This window comes from Salmo salar, chromosome ssa26, assembly GCF_905237065.1.
Source record: "Salmo salar chromosome ssa26, Ssal_v3.1, whole genome shotgun sequence".
NCBI classification, from domain to species: Eukaryota; Metazoa; Chordata; class Actinopteri; order Salmoniformes; family Salmonidae; genus Salmo; species Salmo salar.
The window spans coordinates 6,363,353-6,381,183 of NC_059467.1; the positions used below are offsets into that span (position 1 = coordinate 6,363,353).

General features: G+C 42.4%; 1 protein-coding gene across 1 annotated transcript in view; it reads left to right on the forward strand.

Annotated features, from left to right (window-relative positions):
* The window catches only part of LOC106587057 (protein kinase C-binding protein NELL1), a 493,867-nt gene that overhangs the window by 446,532 nt on the left and 29,504 nt on the right, over nt 1–17,831 (forward strand). Inside the window, exon 15 of the mRNA XM_014174942.2 lies at nt 3,956–4,051. Within this exon, the coding sequence (XP_014030417.2) occupies nt 3,956–4,051 (96 nt within the window). The remainder of the gene's footprint in view (nt 1–3,955; nt 4,052–17,831) is intronic.

A 17,831-nucleotide genomic window follows, 5' to 3' on the forward strand; every position in this document is an offset into this window, starting at 1 on the left:
CTCTACCATGCCCTTTTTCTATCTAGCTCTGATTGATTGGATGTTCTGGTCCTGAGGCTTCAGTGTGTTAGTAGAACAGGTTTGTGAACTCAGCCCCAGGACCAGCTGGATGAGAGGACTATTTTCTTTGCTCAGCTCTGGGCATTGCAGGCCTTGGTATGAGAGGGGGTCACTGTATTTGAGATGTTTCCAAAAATTAATTGCTCTTTATTGAGTTTTTATTATAAGTGGATATTGGCCTAATTCTGCCCTGCATGCATTGTTTGTAGGTTTCGTGTAGCAGAATCTTACAAAACTCTACATGCAGGATTTCAATTGGGTGTTTGCCCCATTGTGTGATATCTTGTTTTGCAAGTGGACCCCACATCTCACTGGCATAAGTTGCAATTGGTTCAATGACACATTCAATTAGTTTTAGCCAAATTTGAATAGGTATTATCATTTCAATTGTTTTTTAATGGCGTAGAATGCCCTTCATGCTTTCTCTCTGTTCATTCACTGCCTCATTATGGTGTCCAGTTGAGCTTATTTTTAAACCTAAGTAATTGTAGTGTGTGCAGTACTCTCTGTTTTTTGTAGCAATTGAGAACTTTGGCCTAATTCCCTGAGATCTGGACCTTCTCTGGAAAATCATTATTTTTGTCTTTTGGGGGTTTACTGCCAGTACCCAGGTCTGGCAGTACTGCTCTACCAGGTCCAAGCTCTGCTGTAGGCCATGCGCTGTGGGTGACAGCAGGCACAAGTCATCTGCGAAGAACAGGCATTTAACCTCTGAATTGTGGAGACTAACACCAGGGGCTGAGGATTTTTCTAGAAAAGTGGGAAATTCATTGATGTAAATATTGAACAGTACATTGATTTAATTGTCATATGTTTTACCACCTACACCATTTTCAATAACTTTGTAGAACAGTCCTGTATGCCAAATAGAATCAAATTGGTTTTGGAAGTTGATAAAGCAAGCGTACATTTTGGTGGATATGTTTATCTATCAGGGTGTGTAGGGTGTAAATATAATCGGTCGTGGGATGTTTTGGTATAAATCCAATTTGGTTTTTACCCAAGACATTGTGCATATTAAGGACGTTTAGAACTCTTACATTTATGATACTACAGAAAACCTTTCCCAGGTTACTGTTCACACAAATGCCTCTAATTGTTAGGGTCAAATTTGTCTCTGTTCTTAAATTTTGGGGTTATGAGTACTTGATTCCAGATATCAGGGAAATAACCTACACTCAGGATCAAATTAAACAGTTTTAATATAGCCAATTGAAATTTTGCACTAGTGAATTTGAGCATCTCATTTAGGATGTCATCAGGTCCGTAATTGGGGAGTCCAATAGATTTTGATTGTCCTTTATAGCTTTTTGTAAGCCATTCAACCTCTCATGAATTTGTCATTGTTCTGCGTTTGCATCAGTTTGAACGGTGTTGTAGAGTGTTTTAATATGGGCTGTTCAAATGTCATCATTTTGTATCGCTAATTCCTCTAGTTTCGATTTTTTTGTAGGTTTTTAAAATATGGCCAGAAGTTGTTTGCGTTTATGGTCTTTCCAATTAGTGTCAGCTGCTTGCTGTTGTCCTGTGCTTTTTTGTTTCTGACTGTACATTTATAGAGTTAAAGTTTAACAGTAATTAAGGCTTAATTCACCATTATTTGGGTCTCTGTGCTTTTGGTTTGATAGTGTTCCAAGTTTTTTCCTCATAATTTTACAATCTGCATCAAATCCAGTTGTCATCTGGTGTCTTTGAAAAAAAAATGTTTTTAATCAATTGCAGTTGTGCTTCTTTTGCCGTTAGCCTGAATATATTGTTGATGTTTTATACTGCTTCGACAGAGCTGCAACAGATCCCTTCCGTTTTTGTTGATGGTGCTTTCACTGTTGTTTCTATGGGGAAGATTAAAACAGTTAGAAACAGTATGGCCTGTAATAAAGCTGTTCCCTCGTGTGGTCGTTAGGACAAGTAGTGTTCCTGTGCGCGCATTTGTGTCCCCACAGATGAGCATATTTCCCTGGGCCTGGAAATGGCATGTCTCTTCCACAAGGGTGGGGAATATCTCCTCTGAGTAATATGGGGATTCTGAGGGGGGATATATATTGTGCAAAGGAACACATATTACAAGTACAAGTTCATTTTTCAGTTTTAACCAAATGTGGTATTTACCAATTTTGAGAATCAATTCGATTTTGTAGTTCGGATTTGTACCAAATGATCAACACTCCAGAGACTGCTTCTATTAACAGAGCTGTGTTTCTGTAATGGCACAATTACCTCTCTGTAGCCTATGGAACAGTGAGTGACAATGTCTACCTTACACCATGTCTCCTGAAGAATGATTAATTCAACATCGTTAAATAGTTTTTTAAACTCCATTCCAAAGGTTGAGTTCATGCCCTGAATGTTCCACATGCTGCAAAAAGAAGGAATAGCAGAAATACAGTAACTACTAAGTTGTTAAGAGTGAGAGAGAACAAATGTTTGCTGTTATCCATGGTTACATTTTTTTTATTCAGTGAACAAGTCAACTTTTAGTACAATAGCTGTGTACGTGCATGCGTGCAGCGTGCGTTTAGAGCAGATGTATTGGAGGAGCTGTTAAATCTCACTCAATCCTACAGAATTCTCCTGTCCTCTGAGGGCCTCCGCATAGCTGCGCTGGTCCTGCTGTTGGGCCCTGTGGAGGGGAGGGGGGCCAGGTCTGGGCCGGGGGCTGCCTCTCTGGTCTGGTAGAGGTGGTGGTCTGGTGTGGGGTAGTAAGCTGGGACTGCTCCAGTCTGGCTGCGCCGATGGAGGTGGTGATGCTCTGGTGGTGGGTGGGGCCTGTGGGGTGCTCTGGGTCTGATGGGGCGTTGAGTGGGCCTGGGGCTCCTTGGTGGTGCATTGGTTTGGTAGGGGTCTCTGGGTGTTCCTCTGTCTAGTGCGGTATGGGGTGTGGTCTACCAAGTGCTACTTCCTTTAGAGACATGGCAACCATCGCTACTGTCTGCTTCCTCAGGTGGGAGTGGTCATGGAGGTGCTCTGGGGTGACTGTTGGGTGGTGAAGAACTTGCATGTTCGTGAGTAAGCCACACCCTCTGGTGATGTCAGCATTGACTTTTTGAATGGTACGGTGATGAAAGTCTTTGCCGGGCAGCAGAGGAGATGGTGATGTGGGAGTTGGAGAACTACTCAGAGGCCCTCTCTGCTACTCTGTTGACCAGGCTGCCTACTCTCTCCTGCTCCTCTCACAGGTTGTTTGTGCCGGTGTGAATAATAGTGTGGCCTGGTGTGCCAAAGTCATCCTGCGTTTCTGGGCACCATATTTTGGACACCTTGTAGTGGTGGAAGAGTTTATCCTCTTGGATGAATTTCCCATTTGAGTCAATGAGGATGGTCACCTCAGTGGGTTTTTACCAGAGTAGTGGGTTTACGGTGTAGGGCTGGGGCTGGGGTACACAGGTCCTGTGTACAAGGAGGGGTGTGTCACGGGGGGCTAGAGAGCTTCTCTCTGTAGTACGTGTCCCCATGTGAGCCTCCTTGCTGACTGGGGGTGTGGGTAAAGGGCAGTCGGTATGGGGGGTGGTGAGGGGCTGCAGCTTCTCTCTAGGAGTCTCTATAGTCTGTTCTCTGTGCTGCAGCCCCCTCTTATTGACAGAACTCCTTTGCCATCTCTTCCTTTACCTGCACTAGCTCTCTCCTTCCTTTTACCTCCTCAAGCGCTCTGGTAAGGCTCTCTCTCAACTCCTGGTTCTTCAGTTGGGTCCTGCGCTGGTTGATCTGGTCCTGTAGAAGCTCTGTGTCTGGGCTGGAGCTGGTGTAGCTGGGATGCTGCTCCTTTAGCTCAGTAACTCATTCCTCTAACAGAGCCAGCCTGTCTTTCAGTAGCCTGATGTTGGTGCTTCTCTCTCTCTCTCGCTCTCCCTGCTTCTTTCTCTATCTCTCTCTCTACTTTCTCTCTCTTTCTTTCCAGCATTCTGCGAGGAGGGGTGTAGGAGCGGAGGTACCTGTGTGTCGCCCAACACCTGTGTCTGCCCCTCAGGCTTCACGGGACTCCACTGTGAGACAGGTATGACTGTAGTAGCACACTGTAAAAATATATATATATGTTGATTGAACATACAATTGTATGGCAACCAGCTGCAATAGGATTGTGAGTTTGCTCAACAAAATAGTAGTGACTTTGATTCAACGTACAACTGTAAGTGTAAGGCAACCAGCTGCAATAGGTTTGTGAGTTTGCTCAACATGTGGCCATATAGCTGAACCTACATATATTCTCAAGTTGAATTGTATGTTCACTCAACTTTGAATTTTAGGTTGAGTGAATATGGAATTCAGTTTAAGAATCGAGTCTACCTTATTTGCATATTTCCCAGAGTGCCTTGCATTTATAGTGAATTGTAGTTACCATTTGTTAGCAACAGAGACATAGTTTTTGTATGGTTTTCAAAGTGATTGTTATCTTTAAACTCTATATGACAATACATTACATACAGTGTACAAAACATTAGGAACACCTTCCTAATATTGAGTTGCACCCCCTATTGCCATCAGAACAGCCTCAATTTGATTGAACATGGACTCAACAAGGTGTCGAAAGCATTCTTCAGAGATGCTGGCTCATATTGACTCCATTGCTTCCCGAGTGGCACAGCGGTCTAAGGCATTGCATCTCAGTGCTAGTGGCGTCACTACAGACCCTGGTTTGATCCCGGGCTGTATCACAACCGGCCGTGATCGGGAGTCCCATAGGGCGGTGCTGTTCTTGACATACCAAACTGTGCGTCTGGCACCTACTACCATACCCGTTTCAAAGGCACTTAAATCGTTTGTCTTGCCCATTCACCCTCTGAATGGCAAACATACACAATCCATCTCAATTGTCTAAAGGCTTAAAAATCCTTCTTTAACCTGTCTCCTCCCCTTCATCTACACTGATTGGATTTAACAAATGACATCAATAAGGGATCATGGATTCACCTGGTCAGTATGTCATGGAAATGTGTTCCTAATGTTTTTTACACTCAGTGTATATCAAAAGGCCTTTATTCAAGGGCCTAGTTACACCCTAGCAAAGTGGTCTTGAACAAGCCACATCAAGCCTACAAGTCACATTATGCTGGCTTGCAAAGTGATGTGTAATTCATATTGGAGTGAGGATATCCAACAATAGAGAATAGAGAAGAAAAATACATGTTTAGAACTGATAATTGATCGCATGGTGCAAGAATTAATGCAATTAATTGAATATTGAATGTTATGTGGGCACAGCTTTGTAGAACCCAAACATACCTAAACATGAATCGTTTGGGGGGCTGCAGTTCGATACTGTGCATATCACTCTCACGGCAGTCATGTAGTGGAAGAATGAGAGAAGTTGATACTCGCGACTGGTGACTGGCTGGTGTGGGAGCACAGCGTGATGACTCAATCATGATTTATGACATTGTTTGGATGACTGACCATTTGTGACCAACCGCCTTAATTCAGTCTTATGTAACAACATTTGAAATTGTGTTTTTTAAATTGGATAAACGCAGAGACAGAGCTACAACATGGTATATCATACACTGCATTTGAGGAACAATGGGAAAGTAATTCTGCTATGAAAGTTGATAAACTTGTAACCCTGCTTTTGAGAAAATGGCCCTTGAAAGTTTTGGTACCTACTGGAGAGCTCTTCTTTGTCTACACACATTCAGCATTGTTCATACACTCTTAAGCCAGCCCCAGCCATCTCTTTAAGGATTCACAGCAGGCTGTATCACAACCGGCTGTTTTTGGGAGTCCCATAGGGCGGCGCACAATTGGCCCAGATTTGGCCGGGGTAGGCCGTCATTGTAAATAAGAATTTGTTCTTAACCTGTTGGGGCTACAGGTTAGCAATGAACCCCGAGTTGGGATTGCTAACAAGGCTGGAAATTCAAAACATCAAAAATCTAATAATTTCAATTTCTCAAACAATCAACTATTTTACACAATTTAAAAGATAAACATCTCCTTAATCTAACCACATTGTTCGATTTTCAAAGAGGCTTTACGGCAAAAGCATAAAGTTAGATTATGTTAGGACAGTACATAGCCACAAAAGTACAAACATCCATTTTCAATTCAAGGTCAGGCGTCACCAAAAGCAGAAACCAGCTAGAATTATGTACTAACCTTTGTCAATCTCCATCAGATGACACTCCTAGGACATTATGTTATACAATACATGCATTTTTTGTTCCATCAAGTTCATATTTATTTCCAAAAACAGCATTTTACAGTAGCGTGAAATTCAGATTTTTTTCTTCTCTGAAATGCTTCCGGTGAACATAACAAAATTACTATTCGAAAACATTGGTAAATTATAATATTGTCATTCAAAGAATAATATATTATCATCTCGTAATTGCTACCGAATGGCCAGATCTCAAAATAACTTTACTGGGAAATCACATTTTGCAATAAACGGGGTGCTATGCTAAGAACAACAGGCTATGCTATACAGTTAGCATCATCTAAAATCGATAATTTACATTGTAAATATCCCCTTACCTTTGATTATCTCCATCAGAAGGCAGGCATCCCAGGTCCGGAAGGCATCCCAGGTCCGGAACAAATGTGGTTTCTTTTGACAAAGTTCATAATTTATGTCCAAATAACACCAAGTACTTAGCGTTCATTATGCTCCCACAAAACGTGGTGGGGGGAGTGTAAAATCACGCCGAAAAGCTAAAAAAACCTAGTAAATAATCTATTAACGTTCGTTCAAACATGTCAAATGTTGTTTAGCATTAATCTTTTGGTCCATTTTTAACGTTAAACATCAGTAATATTTTCACACAACCTATCCTATGTCTAGATAAACAATGATGACAAACTCACGCTTCTCAGATTTATGCGCAGGCGCAAAAAAATGAAGTGATGACATGTCAACTTCCTTGGATTCTAATTTGCTCTCTGTTTATCATAGACGCTTCAAACAACTTTATAAAGATCGTTGACATCTAGTGGAAGCCGTAGGTGTTGCGAAATGAATCCTTTCTCACTATGGTATCTATAAAACAAAGACACTAAATAGTACAGTCACAAAATTCACATTTTTTTTTAATCTATTTTTCACAGGTTTTTGCCTGCAATATGAGTTTTGTTATACTTACAGACACCATTCAAACTGTTTTAGAAAATTCAGAGTGTTTTCTATCCGAATGTGTTAATAATATGCATATCCTAGCTTCTGAGTTGGTGTAGGAGGCAGTTAAAAATGGGCACATATTTTTTTCAAAATGTCTCAATACTGCCCCCGAGCCCCAACAGGTGTTCTTAACTGACTTGCCTAGTTAAATAAATAAAACATATTTAAATTTCATTAATGTAAATGCCAGAAGTTTGATTTTAAAATATACTGCTCAAAAAAATAATGGGAACACTTAAACAACATATCCTAGATCTGAATGAAAGAAATAATCTTATTAAATACTTTTTTCTTTACATAGTTGAATGTGCTGCCAAAAAAATCACACAAAAATAATCAATGGAAATCCAACTTATCAACCCATGGAGGTCTGGATTTGGAGTCACACTCAAAATTAAAGTGAAAAACCACACTACAGGCTGATCCAACTTTGATGTAAAGTCCTTAAAACAAGTCAAAATGAGGCTCAGTAGTGTGTGTGGCCTCCACGTGCCTGTATGACCTCCCTACAACGCCTGGGCATGCTCCTGATGAGGTGGCAGATGGTCTCCTGAGGGATCTCCTCCCAGACCTGGACTAAAGCATCCGCCAACTCCTGGACAGTCTGTGGTGCAACGTGGCGTTGGTGGATGGAGTGAGACATGATGTCCCAGATGTGCTCAATTGGACTCAGGTCTGGGGAACGGGCGGGCCAGTCCATAGCATCAATGCCTTCCTCTTGCAGGAACTGCTGACACACTCCAGCCACGTGAGGTCTAGCATTGTCTTGCATTAGGAGGAACCCAGGGCCAACCGCAACAGCATATGGTCTCACAAGGGGTCTGAGGATCTCATCTCGGTACCTAATGGCAGTCAGGCTACCTCTGGCGAGCACATGGAGGGCTGTGCGGCCCCCCAAAGAAATGCCACCCCACACCATGACTGACCCACCGCCAAACCGGTCATGCTGGAGGATGTTGCAGGCAGCAGAACGTTCTCCACGGCGTCTCCAGACTCTGCACGTCTGTCACATGTGCTCAGTGTGAACCTGCTTTCATCTGTGAAGAGCACAGGGTGCCAGTGGCGAATTTGCCAATCTTGGTGTTCTCTGGCAAATGCCAAACGTCCTGCACGGTGTTGGGCTGTAAGCACAACCCCCACCTGTGGACGTCGGGCCCTCCTGGAGTCTGTTTCTGACCGTTTGAGCAGACACATGCACATTTGTGGCCTGATGGAGGTCATTTTGCAGGGCTCTGGCAGTGCTTCTCCTGCTCCTCCTTGCACAAAGGCGGAGATAGCGGTCCTGCTGCTGGGTTGTTGGCCTCCTCCACGTCTCCTGATGTACTGGCCTGTCTCCTGGTAGCGCCTCCATGCTCTGGACACTACGCTGACAGACACAGCAAACCTTCTTGCCACAGCTCGCATTGATGTGCCATCCTGGATGAGCTGCACTACCTGAGCCACTTGTGTGGGTTGTAGACTCCGTCTCATGCTACCACTAGAGTGAAAGCACCGCCAGCATTCAAAAGTGACCAAAACATCAGCCAGGAAGCATAGGAACTGAGAAGTGGTCTGTGGTCCCCACCTGCAGAACCACTCCTTTATTGGGGGTGTCATGCTAATTGCCTATAATTTCCACCTGTTGTCTATTCCATTTGCACAACAGCATGCGAAATGTATTGTCAATCAGTGTTGCTTCCTAAGTGGACAGTTTGATTTCACAGAAGTGTGATTGACTTGGAGTTACATTGTGTTGTTTAAGTGTTCCCTTTATTTTTTTGAGCAGTGTATATATTTTATTTATATTCTGGCTTCTCAATCCAAAATTGACATTACGGTAATTTCTGAAACTTATTTGAATAATTGTATGCTGAACTCTGTCTCTCTCTGGTTATAATGTTTTAAGATCAGACAGAATTGACAGAGGTGGGGGTGTTGCCATATTTACAAAGGACAATTTAAATATTTCTTTATCTCTTGCTACCTCTGTCCTTAAGCAGTTTGATTGTCTCGTTCTTAATGTGGGCCTTGGTCATATTAACCAGCTGGTACTAATAGGAGTGTATTGCCCTCCCTCTGCACCCTTATTTGCTCTTAACAATTTATCTGAATCACTATCTAAATATGGTAAATCTGAACTATTAATTAAGAGTGATTTTAATATTGATTGGAGGACGCCAGTGTTTGATACGCTGAAAGATATTTGCCCTGAAATAAACCTGTCTCAGCTGATAACTGAGCCTACACGGCCGAATCCTAAAGATCCATCCATTTACCCTGATTGATTTTGACAAATACTCCAGATAAATACAGTATGTTGCTAGTGGGGTTTTCCCACTGGATTTTTGACCATTACCCAGTTATCGGTGTCAGAGATGTGAAAATGCATAAATCTAAGCCTCGCTCTTGCTGTGGGTGATTCTTTGATCCATGACACCATACTGTAAACATCTGGCCCTTCTTTGGGACACTGTGTTAACAAACCTCCAAACGAGCTTCGATGCCATACAACACTCCTTCCGTGGCCTACAACTGCTCTTAAATGCAAGTAAAACTAAATGCATGCTCTTCAACCGATCGCTGCCAGCGCCCGCCCAGCATCACTACTCTGGACGGTTCTGAATTAGAATATGTGGACAACTATAAATACCTAGCTGTCTGGCTTGACTGTAAACTCTCCTTCCAGACTCATATTAAACATCTCCAATCCAAAATTAAATCTCCAATCGACTTCCTATTGTTACGAACCGGCTCAGAGTTCGCAACAAAAGGGAGACAACGTGGAGACAAGGAGTATCAAAATATATATTTATTAAATAAAGTAACTAAGTAATTAACAATGGTGTGTGTAATCAGTAATCAGTAGTGTAAGTGAGTGTTTTGCATACCTGAATGTAATAATGCAGAGTGTTGAAAGGTGCCCAAAGCAAACAACCAAAATACCACAACCAAAAACAACAAGGTGTCTGCATGGAGAGAGTCTTCCCAATGAATGTGGAAGAGGTGCCTTTATCCTGGGACACACCCGGGCCCAGGTGTTTCCCATGTAGCTGACGACCCTCCCAACTCCGCCCACAGGCATCCTAATAAGGAAACAAGAACAAAGAGAGAGAATACGGCAGACAGAGTGGGAGGGTCGTCACACTATTTCACAACAAAGCCTCCTTCACTCATGCTACTAAACATACCCTTGTAAAACTGACTCTCCTGACAATCCTTGACTTCGGCAATGTCATTTACAAAATAGTTTCCAACACTCTACTCAGCAAATTGGATGCCGTCTATCACAGTGCCATCCGTTTTGTCACCAAAGCCCCATATACTACCCACCATTGCGACCTGTATGCTCTCGTTGGCTGGTCCTCGCAATATATTCACCGCCAAACCCACTGGCTCCAGGTCATCTATAAGTCTTTGCTAGGTAAAGCTCCGCCTTATCTCAGCTCACTGGTCACCATAGCAACACCCACCCGTAGCACGCGCTCCAGCAGGTATATTTCACTGGTTGTCCCCAAAGCCAACACCTTCTTTGGCTGCCTTTCCTTCCAGTTCTCTGCTGCCAATGACTGGAACGAATTGCAAAAATCACTGAAGTTGGAGACTTATATCTCCCTCACTAACTTCAAGCAGCTTACCGATTGCTGCAGCTGTACACAGCCCATCTGTAAATAGCCCATCCAACCTACCACCTACCTCATCCCCATATTTGTTTTGTTTTTTCTGCTCTTTTGCACACCAGTATTTCTACTTGTACATCCTCATCTGCACATCTATTACTCCAGTGTCAATTGTTAAATTGTAATTACTTCGTCACTATGGCCTATTTATTGCCTTACCTCCTTACTTAATTTGCACACACTGTATACAGATTTTCTATTGTGTTATTGACTGTATGTTTGTTTATCCCATGTTGTAACTCTGTGTTGTTGTTTTTGTCGCACTGCTTTGCTTTATCTTGGCCAGGTCGCAGTTGTAAATGAGCACTTGTTCTCAACTGGCCTACCTGGTTAAATAAAGGTCAAATAAATAAAAGATGTAATGTCATCACTGTGAGGAACTTTGAAAAATCTTGTGAACATTTTTTTTTGTACATGATCTTTATTTTAGTGACCTTGATTGTATCTCAGCTATCCCTGAACCTGATTTTAGCTTTAAGCTTTTTTGTAAATTTCTAGCTTTTTTGCAAATGTCTTCAATACTCTTGTAGATAATCATGCCCCCTTAAAAACCCGGAGAGTTAAAAGGTAGATCGAATGCCTGGTTCATTCCTGAATCATCCTAAGTCATTCATCAGGGAAATGTTGCCTGGGTCAAGGCCAGGAACACAGGTTTATGCCTGGATTGGCAATCTGAGGAATCAATGTAGAAGACTGATCAAAAAGGCTAAATCGGATAATTATGTAACCACTCTTTCTGATTTTAAGGGGAACCCGGCTACATTCTGGAAAACTGTAAGGGTTGCACTTCCTCCTCTCTGCCCCAACAAATTAATTCAGCTTCTGGCCCCAAGGACAAAAATGACATTGACGAATTTAATCCACATTTTATTTCACTGGGCTATCTTTTTGAAAGAGCGTCTAACCCTTTTCTAATAGTGGTCTAAACGCCAATTTGGGAATTTTGCAGATTGACTCGGAAAATGGTATTGAGGTTTTTGCATTTTGGCAATTCACAAGAAAAATAAGGACTTGATGCCTTAATTGCTATAGATACCAAGAAATCCACAGGGTCTGCTCAAGTGTGCTGCCCCCTCATTTGCTGGCTGAGTAACCCATATCTTAAATCTAACATTGTTATCAGGAAATATTCCTAACGAATGGAAAAGGTTTAGGCCAGGACACAGCACTATCACAGAAACTATTGTGCTGCCTTGTTTGTGGACCTGTCAAAAGCGCTTGATACTGTTGATCATGCAATGGCCTGGGCTCTGACACCTGTTTTATGATTATCTGTTGAAGCATTATCGATACCAGGACCTGCTCTTTTCACTATTTATATAAATGCTATTGAACAATCTGTAAAAAAATTAATAATTGTATGTATATGCGGATGATACTATTATGTATGCAATTACCCCGACTGCTGACCTGGCTGTGACAAGGCTACAGTCCGATTTTGCAGGAAGCCCTTACTTATTTTAAAACTCGTGTTTATGGACAACTGAACACATGTTGTTTTCAAGTTCTCATAAGATTGTATCAGATGGATTCCATATTCACTCATCGGATGGTTCTGTAATCGAACAGGTCCCTGCATACAAATACCTTGGTATTTGGATTGATAATGATTTATTGTTTAAAAAACATGCTAATGAGCTTGTTTAAGAAACTAAGATTTATATATATATATATATTTTTTTTTTACAGAAACAGATCTTGTGTCTCTCTAGTCAGCAGGAGGCAGATTGTGCAGTCAACCTTTCTATCGGTTCTTGATTATGGTGATACTATTTATCAAAGTGCAGGAGACAGTGTTATTACTCATCACTGTATTCTTTACCGAAAGGTTTGCTGGACCTCTTTGAAGTCACGTAGATCACATCATTATGCCCTTTTTTGTTTGAAAAGCCCTGCTCCACAACCTACCGACTTACCTAACTTCACTGTTAATAAGAATCGAATGACAAGTTATCAAACCTGTTGGTTGGTTAACTCTGGAGACTCCTTTGGTGTCTACAGAGTGAGGTCAGACTTTCATGTTCCACATGTTTGTAATGATCTCCAAAATAAATGTCTATTAAATGCGTTAGTGTCCCTAGGGCAGTTCAGGCAGTTGACAGATGATTTTTATAATGAAGAATGTATTTGTTTTAATTGACTGTGTTTTGTGTATGTTGTGTATATTTATGTTTGTCTGTGCAATATGTGTTGACCCCCTTTAATATGTGAGTTGTAAAAGACGGTCTGTAATTGTCTCTTGATCTCCTCAGACCATTCAGCATTGTCAAGTGGGAGCAGTTGATTTGTCTTGTGATCGACTTGAAACTCTTGGCCTGGAACGTAGTACTTAAGGATCTCTGTTTCTCCATCACCCACTCCACCCCCCTCATGGGCTCTTCGTCGAAACAGTCCCCCCTTGTGGTTTCAACTTGGACGGTTTTCCCGAGATGTGAACCACAATGTAGAAGTGACCACGAATTGTCCTTTTGGTGGCTGCGTTTCCCGACCACCTCGTTCGGTTGGCATCTTGGTTGACCTAGGCAATAACTTTGCGACAAGGTTAAATCCACATGACATTCGAGCAATACACCATTTCATCTCCTTTTCTATGAGTGGACACCGTGGTACTTAATTTGTCGTGATATGCCAGACTGTTCATGGCAGTTTAATACAAATTTGAAATAATTATTGAAGTTTACAACAATAGGTAAATTCATTCTGGTTACCACACCTTAACTTTCTAAGTGGACATTTTGGATAAATTACTCTATTAGGACACTTGTCTAATTGTCCTAACACACACACCAAGGGCAATGAAACCAAGGATCATGGTCGTGGACAAAATACTGTCAGGCATTGTCCACGAGCAGGTGACGGGCAAGTATTTGCGCGCCGTTGTCAGCGGGGTTGATTACCAGGCCGTCATTAAGTTGACTAAGATCAATGACCATTTACCTCAAACAATTTGGTCTTGAATGGTAGGTGCCAATTCAAGAGTGCATTTTGCAAAGGCATCAGGAATTTCTATCTCAGTGTCCAGTCTGTCCCAGGGCAGGTGGTACAGAGCTAGATCACCTATGTGGACAATAGCTAAGTGGACTGCCTGGTTTGGAATGGCAATTTGGGTGATTGAGTTATGACGGTCATAGGTCATGGTAATGAACATCTTGGTGCACATCAACAAATTAGGAGTGAGATATATATCTGAGCTTTCCTCCTGGTAGGCTACAATCAGGGGTGTGTTGATTTTCACATAGGTGTCGTCTTGCCAGAACTCTATGTTGAGTACTGTTTTCAACCTGTAGATATTCTCCACATCAATGACGGGGAGCTTCTTGACATTGTGTCTTGGCGGCCTGAATGGCGGCTGTAGCTTCTTTCTTGGCGTTCATGTGGTTCTCACGAAGCTCACGTGCCAGATCCAGTGGGATGCATGGCGCTGAGGATGCAAACACTCTTAAATAAAACAGTCCTGTATCAGCTTATTTTTACAAAGTAAAACGTAAACGAGAATGTTATCAACCTGCAAGGCGCGCGGTCAAATTGTTCAAATGAGCGCCATGCTGATAAATAGGCATAACACAAACTCATCATTACAGTATTGTTGTTCTAAATTAAATTAACGTCTTTACCCTCCTTATCACTCAGTTAGGCCTAATTGAATTCAATTGTGAAGTAAGGTGTCCAATTATCACCCATTCATCCATTTGTCATTCATTCAGTGAGGAGAGAGAGAGAGACGCATTAGCGCCTTGCTGTGTACCAACGTCCTACAGCACATTGTCTTGGCGGATTAAGTTATTAATAGGTGTGAAAAAACAGGTAAAAAGGCTCAGTACTTTAATGTTTGTGATTTCAATATTCTGACAAATGAGCAGTGTAAAATATAAACATTAAGGAAAAGTCAGGGTTGGAGCAGGACATAGCTTTTTTGGGGGGGGCAGATTATAATTGATTTACAAGATCAATTGTCAGTGGCCAGTGGCGTTTCTAGTGTTAATTAGAGTAGAGTGTGTGTGTGTTAACCACCAGTAGTTACAATCTAATTGCCTATGTTCAGAAATGGGCAGACCAGCATGAGCCCTTGGTCCTAGGAAGGCAACATGAGTGGGAAACATGTTTGCTAAAAACATCTGTTTAAATGCTAAGAGATCTTCCATGCCTGGTTTGGTAAGATTATCAAAGTAGGCTCTATGATTTTGACTTATTAGGATCCCCATTAGCCAACGCCAATTGTGACAACTAGTCTTACTGGGGTTCGACACAATGAAAAAGACATTACAGACAAAATAAGAGTTTACAATTTACATACATTAAAAAACATTGACATGAAGTGTGTGTGTGCACCTATCAGTTACACATACAGAAGACATCAAAACTTGGAAATAACACATATAGAATCATGTAGTAACCAAAAAAGTGTTAAACAAATGAAAATATATTTTATATTTGAGATTCTTCAAAGTAGCCACCCTTTGCCTTGATGACAGCTTTGCACACTCTTGGCATTCTCTCAACCAGCTTCATAATGTAGTCACATGAATGCATTTCAATTAACAAGTGTGCCTTGTTAAAAGTTAATTTGTGGAATTTCTTTCCTTAATGCGTTTCAGCCAATCAGTTGTGTTGTGACAAGGTAGGGGTGGTATACAGAAAATAGCCCTATTTGGTAAAAGACCAAGTCCATATTATGGCAAGAAGAGATCAAATAAGCAAAGAGAAATGACAGTCCATCATTACTTTAAGACATGAAGGTCAGTCAATCCGGAAAATTTCAAGAACTTTGAAAGTATCTTCAAGTGCAGTCGCAAAAATCATCAAGCGCTATGATGAAACTGCCTCTCATGAGGACCGCCACAGGAAAGGAAGACCCAGAGTTACCTCTGCTGCAGAGGATAAGTTAGACTTACCAGCCTCAGAAATTGCAGCCCAAATAAATGCTTCACAGAGTTCAAGTAACAGACACATTTCAACATCAACTGTTCAGAGGAGACTGTGTGAATCAGGCCTTCATGGTCGATTGCTGCAAAGAAACTCTACTAAAGGACACCAATAAGAAGAAGTGACTTGTTTGGGCCAAGAAACACGAGCAAAGGACATTAGACCGGCAGAAGTCTGTCCTTTGGTCTGGTGAGTCCAAATTTGAGATTTTTGGTTCCAACCACTGTGTTTTTGTGAGATGCAAAGTAGGTGAACGGATGATCTCCCCTTTTGTAGTTCCCACTATAAAGCATGGAGGAGGAGGTGTGATGTTGTGGGGGTGCTATGGTGGTGACACTGTCGGTGGTTTATTTAGAATTCAAGGCACACTTAACCAACATGGCTACCACAGCATTCTGCAGTGATACGCCATCCCATCTGGTTTGTGCTTAGTGGGACTATAATTTGTTTGTCAACAGGACAATGACCCAACACACCTCCTGGCTATGTTAGGGCAATTGACCAAGAAGGAAAGTTATGGAGTGCTGCATCAGATGACCTGGCCTCCACAATCACCCGACCTCAACCCAATTGAGATTGTTTGGGATGAGTTTATATTTGTATTTATTATGGATCCCCATTAGCTGCTGCCAAAGCAGCAGCTACTCTTCCTGGGGTCCAGCAAAATTAAGGCAGTTTATACAATTTTCAAGGTGCGACAAAACTAGGGCCTGTAGGACCTACCATGTTGATAGTCTTGTTAAGAAGGCAGAGCATCGCTTTATTATAGACAGACTTCTCCCCGTCTTAGCTACTACTGCATGAATATGTTTTGACCATGACAGTTTACTAGTGTTACTCCAAGCAGTTTAGTCATCTCAACTTGCTCAATTTCCACATTATTTCTTACAAGATTTAGTTGATGTTTAGGGTTTAGTGAGTGTTTGACAGGTCATCCTTGTGGCTCAGTTGGTAGAACATGGTGTTTGCAATTCCAGCATGGTGTGTGCAATGCCAGGGTTGTGGGTTCATTTCCCACGGGGGGCCAGTACAAAAACAAGAACAAGAAAAAAAAAGGCATGAAATGAAATGTATGCATTCACTACTGTAAGTCGCTCTGGATAAGAGCGTCTGCTAAATGACTAAAATGTAAATACAATGCTTTTAGTTTTAGAAATATTTAGGGCTAACTTATTCCTTGCCACCCACTAAAAGTATGTGGATACCTGCTCGTCCACTAATTTGAAGGGGTGTCCACATGCTTTTGTATATATTGTGTGTGTGTGTATATTGTCACGTCTGCTCCTGCTCTTCCCTCCCCTGGCTGCCCTGCATCACGCACTCCTGTCATCAATTACGCACACCTGCCTTCCCTCTTCACACGCTTCAGTGATATTGGACTCACCTGGACTCATCATCTGGTTATTACCTGCCCTATATTTGTCAGTTTCCCTGCTCTGTTCCCTGCTGATGCATTGATTGTTTTTTGTCTTTGTTTTCTTGTATGCTGACGCTGTTCCTGTCTCGTTCCATGTCCGTTATTTTTTAAATATTTTACTCCCCGTACCTGCTTTGTCTCTCCAGCGTCAACTCATGTGACAGAAGGCATCAGCCTTCACACGAAGCATCGGGGAGTACTGGTGTTTCAGTTGGTATGGTGGCATCGGCTCTAGGTCGCCACCGATGGAACCGGTGGGGCCTAGCCAGCTCGTTGGACTTCCACGCCCTAGCTGGCTCGAGGGGTTTCCTTGCCCCGGTTGGCTCGGATGGCGCCCATCCCACGTCTGGCCTCTGCCAGATCGTCAGTTCTTGTTCGCCCAGCCGGTCCAGGACTTTTTTTTGTGTTTTTTGTTTTTTTGGTGACGTCAGGGTGGATTCCGCCGCCGATGGAACCGGGGTTGCCTAAGCCAGCACGTCGGGCTTTCACACCCTGGCAGGCTCGAGAGGTTTCCTTGCCTCGGTTGGCTCGGCAGCTTCCCATCCCACGTCACTCTCCACTGGATCATCGGGCTCTCTCGCTGCAGCAGGATCGACAGGCGTCTTGCCTCAGTCGGATTGTCTGGCTTCCATGCCTCCTGCCGGTTCATTGGGTTCCCACACCACTAACC